Source organism: Tribolium castaneum, chromosome 9 (assembly GCF_031307605.1).
Source record: "Tribolium castaneum strain GA2 chromosome 9, icTriCast1.1, whole genome shotgun sequence".
NCBI classification, from domain to species: domain Eukaryota; kingdom Metazoa; phylum Arthropoda; class Insecta; order Coleoptera; family Tenebrionidae; genus Tribolium; species Tribolium castaneum.
The window spans coordinates 1,042,707-1,050,695 of NC_087402.1; the positions used below are offsets into that span (position 1 = coordinate 1,042,707).

Genomic DNA, 7,989 nt, shown 5'->3' on the forward strand with positions numbered 1-7,989 from the left:
CAATTCCCCCATTTTGGCGCCCCCGCGGCCAGAATTACGCAAATTTGGCCAAAATCAAGCGAAACCACAAAGAACCCAACCTAAACAGCCCCCTTTTCCGTGTCAAATTAGTAATTTTCGGGCCGCTTTGTTGGTAGCGACGTGACGTGTAACGTCAAGTGTCAGCAAATAAACACCACTTTTCTTCCAGTTAACATATTGTGGCGAAAATAAGGTATTAGGGGCCCTTTGGTGTGTCTCGCCTTAATTTGGGGGGTGCTTTAAGGTAGCAAGCATGTCTCAGAGTCCTGGACAGGACCCAGGCGGGGGCCCCGATCCGGGGGCGCCCCCCGGTTCCAGTCAAGAACTGTCGGATCTTAAAGACCAATTCGAGCAACAGCAAGTCTTGATCGCACAACTGAAGGAAATGATCCGGAAAAATGAGCAAACTAACGTAACGCAGGAAAAAGTCGATGAGTATATGAACACTTTGTCGAAACGTCGGGCGAAGAAGTCCAGCGATAACGGCGCCAAAAAAACACTAGACATTCCCGCAAGCCAAAAAATTAACCTCCTGAGACAGCAAGTCGAGCAGAATAAGGTGAGACTTGCTGAAAGGGGGAAGAGTCAGAAAGGGATTGAGGAAATGGTGACGCAGCTCAAGGCACAATTAGACGATTCGCAACATTTAATCAGTCAGTCGCCTCTTAATTTATCGCTTCAAGACCCGAAAATTGACTATAGTGAGAATTCCAATGCCCAGGAGTTGTATGCTGTTTTATTGACTAAGGAAAAACGCATTAGTGACCTTTTGGCTAAGGTGCAGAAACTGGAAACGAACGTCCTTGACTTGCAAGAAAATTTGAAGGAGAAGGATTCGGTCATTGATGCCAGAACTAAAGCTATCACCTTGATGACGGAAAATTTGAGTCGGAAAGGGAAAAACACTCTGGATACGTTGGACGAGACCAAGGAACAGATGAGGAAAATGCAGGAGAACTTTGTGGCCTTGGAGGCGGAAATGAAAGCTCGCCAAATGAAACTCCTCGAAGATTTGAGGCTCAAAAATTACGAAATTGCCGAACTACAGGAAACCAATGCCAATTTAGAAAAACAAATAAGTGAGAAAGCCGAAGATTTAGAACTGGATTTAAAGACGGAAAATTCGCGTCTCTTGGATAAAATAAGAGAGTTGGAGGTGAAATTGGAGGAGAGTCAAGAAAGCGAAGAGGTGGCCAAGCTGAAAAAACAATTGGAAGAAGCCAATAAAAACATGATCAAGGTCAAGGCACAGCACAAATCCAAAGTTAAAGAATTGACCAAGAAAATCGAGTCGTTCAAAAAAATGAGCGACGCCAATGCGGAAATTGTTAAACTCGAGGCGGAAAATAGCCGTTTGAGTCAGAAAATCGCCGAATTGGAGGAGGAGAAGGGAAGTCTACAGTTGAAGTTGGTGGAATCTGATTCCAACAAAGGTAAAAAATTGTGCGAAATTAAACAATTTGGGGGAATTACCGGTTTTAGGTTCTGAAACAGAACGTGAAAATGAGTTGGAAAATAAAATCCAAGATCACGAGAGAATGTTGGAGGAAAAGGACAAGATTATTTCAATTTTAGAATCCGGTGAGTTGTTTTAATGTCTTGTACAATAATTAAGTGTTTTTTTTTTGGTAGAAATTTCGCGATCGAAAACCGAAATCGACAATCTGAACGAGAAATTGAACGGTCAAGTCAAGTCTGAAATGGTTTCCATTCAGTTTGAGGAGCAACTCGAACGTGTTGAAAGTGAGAAGAGACAGTTAGTTGAAGAAAACGAAAGAATTTGTAAAGAGAAAGAACAGTTGGGTGAACAGTTGGAACAATTGAAGAAGGAAAAACAAGAAGTGGCAACAAAATTGGAACACTACATTCAGGAAAATATGGAATTGATCGATAAATTGGAAAAGTTGAGTGCGGAAAAAGTTTCGTCGGCTGAAAGTATCGAAATTGTTGAAAATCTGACCCAGCAGGAAAAACTCGAACTGGAAGCCTATCACAAGAATTTAGATTTGGTTGGTGGTAATTTGAAAGCAAGCGAAGAGAATCTTCCACAAGTCGATTTGAACGAAAGTGTTAACGAATTGACTGAAGAAACGTCCGAATTGCTTCAGAAAATCGAGTTGTTTACGGTTGAACGAAGAGAAGTCATGGAGAAGATGGAACAATTGAAGCAGGAAAATTTGAACCTGAATATGAAGATTAAAGAGATTGAGAATAACCGTGATGTTTTAGCCGAGACCTACGAACAATTGCAAAGCGAAAAGGAGCAACTCGATGCCAAATTGGAGAAGTTTGGAGATTTGGAGGAAAATTCTCGTCTTAATAATGCAATTATCGACTTGAATCGAACTCTTGCCGACTTGGAAAATGATAATAAGAGTCTTCAAATGAAAATCGAACAGTTGGAAGAGAGCAATAACCACTTGACTGAAGAACTCGAAATTGTCAAGAATTCAGAATCGGAAAATCGCCAACTAGTCGAAAGCAAAGGCAACGAAATCGTCAAACTAATCAAAGAGAAGGAAAACACAGAAAGCGTGATTGAAAACTTACACAAAACGATTAGAGAGAAAGAAGAAAACTTCCAGCACATAACTTCCGATTTCAAAACCAAGTACTTAAATCTCCAGAAACAGTTGAACGAGAACTCGAGTAACTTTGAGGCGATTACAGCGCCACTTGAAGCCAAAATCGAGGAACTTACGGCGAAAAACAAAGACCAACTCGAAAAAATGAAAAAAATCGCCGCCAATTTGAAAAAGAAAACGCAAGCATGCCAAGACCTTGAAGACAAATTTAAGGAAACACAAGCCCGACATGAAACTTCCTTGCAACAATTGGACGAAAAAATTGAACAAATCAAAATTTTGGAAGAGAAAAACGTCGAGTTGCAAAATCTAATCACCGAAATGAAAGTCAAGAATGAAGTTAGTCTTCAACAGGAGTTACTTTTAACTCGTGAAAATCTCGGAAGCGTGGAAAATTCCCTAAGGACTAAAATCCAAGAACTCGAAATGATAGTAGAGACGCAAGAAAGTGAATTGGTGAAGTCAAAAGAACGTGTTAATAAACTAGAAGAGGGGCTTTCTTTTGTGGAGGAGCGACGGTTGAGTTTGGAACGCAAAGCTAATGAATTGGGGGCACAATTGGAGGAGAAGGAAATAACGTGTGAGGAGATGACCCGAAGTGAGGATTTGTTAGAACAGAGGTTGGTAGCTCTTGCTGCACATGATGAAGCCATCGAACGGAAATTACAAGAAGCAATTGTGGAGAATCAAGAGTTGTTGGGGCGGAATAGAGAGTTGGAGGAAGAAGGGGAGAAAATGAAGAAGAAGATTGAAGATTTAGGGGAGAAGTTTAGGCAATTGGAGCGGGAAAAAGAAACTATTGAAGAGTTAGAATGTGAGAATGAAAAGTTGAGGAAACAAGTGCACGATTTTGAAAATGAATTAAAACAAACGAATGATATGTTGGAGGAGAGTAAAAATGACTTTGATAAGGTTAATGCTGATTGGCAGTTGCAATTTGATGAAGTTTTCAAGGAGAGGACCGAACTGATGATACAGTGTGAGAAATTTGCCGAAGAATTGAAAACAATAGCTGAGAAAGAGTTTGGTTTTAATAACGAATTAATTGAGTACAAGACAAAGTTGGAAAAGAGCGAATCAGAAATCAGGGAATACGAGGAGAGAATTGGACAATTGACGCTCGAGAAGGAGGAATTTGAACGGCTTAGAAATCTACTAAAGGAAAAAGAAGTCGAATTGGAAACGAAACAATCAGAGATTAAACAACTAATCGTTGAAAAAGACGAATTACGGAAACTTTTGTCTGATAAAGAGCCTAAGCCTGAAGCTAATTCTTTGGCTTCTTTCTTCGATAATGTACCGGAGAAGAAGAATGAAGCACAAGTTGAAACAATTCCGACTTTTGTTTGGTCTGGACAAACTAACGATCCGTTTGATTTCGTCGCACAAGACACCAAAACCGAAAACACCAATCAGGAATTACTCGAAAAAATAAAAACCCTAGAATTCATGTTATATAACACGGAAAAAGAAAAAGAAGATGCCTTGCATCAATGTGCCCAACTAACAAACGAATTGACACAATTGGTTTACGAGAAACAAATGCCAATCGAGTCACAAATATTGCAAGAGAGCGACATTAAAGACACGCCTGATACGTGCAAACAATTGGAAAAGATTGAATTTGAGCCAACTAAAGCCCCCTTAGTTTCATCACTTGAGGCCGGTCCTGTAGTCGAAGAACCAATCCAGGTTAAAGAGGCCTACTTGTGTTACAATGACGATTCCCGAAATGTTAGTATTTTTGGTGAGAATGACGATGGTTGGGGTTGTGGTGTGGAAGAGGAAAACGTTCAGAAGTCAACAGAACATGAAAGTTTGAATGAGAGAATTCGGGTTCTTGAGCTGGAGCGAGAAAATCACTTGGAAGAGATTCGACAATTGCAAGTCAAGTCGGGCAAACTTATTAAAAAATTGAAGGAGTTTAAGGTGAAGAATGAAGAGCTGGCCAAGAAGAAACCGGATGATTTCTTCAATTTGGATGATACGATTCAGGAAGAATTGAAGTTGCAGATTGAACAAGTTGAAAAAAGGTTAAAAGAAACAATGAATGAGTTGGAAAAGGAGAAAAACGAGAAAATTGTCATTGCCAAGAAAGTCGAGTCGTTGTCAATGACAAATGAGCGTCTGGTTGAAGCAAAAGAGAAGCAGGACATTGAGTTGTTAGGTTGGCAACAACAAAACCGGGAACTGAGCGCTAAATTGGAACAATTTGAATGGGGCGATGATAGTTTTACAACTGAAGAAAAACCAACCGTTGTTTCCACTAATAATGAAGATTTGGCAAAGAAAATCCAAGAATTAAACGAGACAATCAAAGATTTAACACTTGATAATGAAGAACTTCAGGCACTTTTAGAGGAGCAAAGACGGTTGAGAATCGAGTCGGAAAAAACAACAGTTGATCCCGAAGTCTTGAAACACTTGCAACAACAATTAACAACAAACTGTGAGGAGAAAAAACAGTTGCAAGAACAAATAAACGAATTAATTAGGAAAAATGACGAACTGAGCGAGAAATTTGAAACAATCGAGCAACAAAAGGCCGAACTAGACGAACTAGTGTCAAGTAAAGACGAAACAATTGTAAAATTGAACGAAACTTTGAGAGGAATTGAGGAGGAAGTTTCCGTACTTACGACTGAACTACAAGAGAAAAATTCCCAAATTGAAGCATTGAAAACTTCGTTTGAGGCTCAAGACGATCGTGAGAAACTCGCCAATGAAATAGAAGAAAAAATGGCCACATTGAAAACAATCGAATCGGAAAAACAACTTCTTTTCAACGAATTGCAAGAGAAAAACATTCAAATAAACACACTTCGTGAAAGTGTCGACTCACAAATCGGTTCATTGAAGGACGAACTCGACAATCAAATCAAAATCGCTCAAAACTTACTTGAGGAGAAAACACTTTTGAGTGAAACACTCAAAGAGAAAGAGAGTGAAGTTGTTCGATTATCGGCAACGATGGAACAAATGACTCAAGAGTGGGATTTAAGAATCGATCAACGAGGAAACGACGTTGCTGAAAGCTGGAAACTTCATTTAGAGTCACGCGAAAGTGAATTTACCCAAATCGAGCAACTTTTACGCAAGGAAATCAACGAATTGGAGGAGAAATGTAACGCCTTAGTTAATGAAAATAACGAATTGAGGAAAAATGTCGATGCTGAGATACGTAATGAAGTGGATCGTGTCGCAGCTTTGCAACAACAAATCAATGATCGGCAACAGTACATTAATGAGTTGACGAAAACCCTCCAAGAGAAACAACGTGAAGTTGAAGGGATTCAGATGGAGTTGGAGACGACCAAACAAAGTCTGGAGATTGATAAGGAGATTGTTGATGGGGTTTTGCACCTAGTGGTGGAGTTTTACGACGGTGGTGTTACACGTGATCACTCTTTGATTAAAGTTTTGAAAGATCGTGAAAATGTGATAATTGGGTTGAAAACTGAGTTGGAGAGTCTTAAAACCAGGTTTGAGGACATTGAGGTGGAGAAAACCAAAGGTTTGGAGGACGTGCAACGTTTGAGGGTCATGTTGGAGGAAAGGGAACAAACAATTGCGGGTCTTACAAGCCAAGTCAGCGAACTGCAAAATTTGAAAGATTACGAAAATGAAAATGTGCAAAATCTACAACAGAACTTGCACGATTACCAACAAATTAATAATAATTTGAGTGCGCAAGTTCAGGCACAAGTGGCGCAAATTGAGGCTAAAGACCGCGAACTTGATAATTTGAGGCATTTGGTTGAGGAAAAGCAACGAGAGTGTGACTATGCCGTTGAGAATCTAACTCAAGAGTATAGAGTGACGATCAATGAACAGGTTCACGAAATCGAGGTTTTGAAGCGCCGATTGTCCGAAAATGAGAATCGTTACGAAGAGTTGCTTCATTCTAAAGAATCAGATTTGGAAGGTGTTCAGTACGAATTGAATCAAGTTATGGTTTCAAAAAGCAAAGAAATTGAAGGCTTGGCGTCTCAACTAAATACGAAAATCGAGGAATGTGAGAGTTTGCAACGCAAAATCGAGGAACAAGTTGAAGAAACTAAACAGTTGACTGAACTCAGGGCAATTATCGAGGAACAAGTATTAAAAATTGAAGAACTGAAGAAAGATTTGTACGAGAAGAGCAACGATTACGATTCGTTGATTGCCGAAATGGACATCAGTCGTACCAACGTCAAAGCACCAGAGGCGGCACCACCACCCAAAACTGAAGAAACTGAAGATTTAACCGAGCCAGTAAGCCGAGCCGAACTCGACTTGGCTCTGTATATGTTACACCAAAGAGACGTCCGTTGTGAGGAACTGACAGTCGAGTTGACACAATTATTGGAAGAACGTGATACGTTACAGTTGCGTTTGTCGAATGTTTTACGTGAGAAGGAAGAGTTGGGGAGGAAAGTGGGTGGCGAAGGTGGGAGTTTGGAAGTTTTGCCAAAGCCGGTTGAAGTTGAGAGTTCTTTAACGGATAAGTTGTCCGAATTGAAGACGGTTGGGTATAAGAAAGATAAAACTATAGTTGATGAGCAAGAAACGCGCCGATTGCAACAGTTGTCTATTATGCAACAGCACAGAGATGTCGCTTCGAGATTACCGCCGGAAGCGGCCGCCCGATTGGTGGATGCCAGCTATACCTTATGTGAGTAATTCAGAATTTACGCACGCAAAGTTGTCCAACGTAAAAACAGCATTAAATTTTGCTTTAAAACACTAGAAAACACCAAAAATACTTTGTTTTTTTTACGTTGGATAACGTTTAACTGTGTTGGACTGTGTTTATTCAAAATAAAATATTTTTGCCGCTTTTAAAATTTTGCTATCGTAGCTGTAGCCCTAGCCCTTATATAATTATGTCACTATTGCTAAAACTTCAGTTTTTTTTGCAACGAAATGAATTGCTAATCGAATTTATGAGTGGTTCCCTTTACATTTAATTTTTTATTATTATTTTAATTCGAAGAATATAAAAATAAAAAACTGTGATTTGACGCTTGGTTTCCTTGTTTTTAATTGAAGTAATTCAATTTGAGTTTTCAGTTGCGATTAATTACTTGACCCTGTTGTAATTTGATTGGTTTGTTTCAGCTCGTGATGTCCAAAGTCCGTCTAAAGTATTGTTGAACTGGTTATGGGGCAGGAGTACGCCCCGGGTTAATAATATATAGTCGACAATGTGCCTAAATATTTAAAATAAGGTTTAAATGGTTGTATATGTTTTTGTAAAATTTGTAACATACGCATTTAGTGTGCTTGAGCAATAAAGAGTTTATAGTATTTTAAGTTTTTTGATTGGGGGATAATGAGTTCCGGCAGCTTTCGATTTATTGCCTGGTGTGATTAAACACTCGAGTTGAGTACCAGTAGTGAG

General features: G+C 39.4%; 1 protein-coding gene across 1 annotated transcript; it reads left to right on the plus strand.

The window, feature by feature from the left end:
- The first annotated feature begins 76 nt into the window (after nucleotides 1-76).
- Nucleotides 77-7,895, plus strand: LOC663433 (protein lava lamp). The gene is made up of 5 exons (XM_015978877.2): nucleotides 77-214; nucleotides 266-1,454; nucleotides 1,504-1,602; nucleotides 1,654-7,260; nucleotides 7,707-7,895. The coding sequence occupies exons 2-5, from the start codon at nucleotides 275-277 to the stop codon at nucleotides 7,784-7,786; spliced, it is 6,966 nt and encodes a 2,321-aa protein (XP_015834363.1). The 5' UTR covers nucleotides 77-214; nucleotides 266-274; the 3' UTR covers nucleotides 7,787-7,895.
- Nucleotides 7,896-7,989: the final 94 nt, after the last annotated feature.

What these genes read in the sequence shown, in the direction of transcription:
- LOC663433 (XM_015978877.2), top strand. Translation starts at nt 275, where the DNA reads ATGTCTCAGAGTCCTGGACAGGACCCAGGCGGGGGCCCCGATCCGGGG. An exon ending in GGAATCTGATTCCAACAAAG is followed by an intron (nt 1,455 to 1,503) that starts GTAAAAAATTGT and finishes TACCGGTTTTAG; the next exon opens with GTTCTGAAACAGAACGTGAA. An exon ending in GGATGCCAGCTATACCTTAT is followed by an intron (nt 7,261 to 7,706) that starts GTGAGTAATTCA and finishes GGTTTGTTTCAG; the next exon opens with CTCGTGATGTCCAAAGTCCG.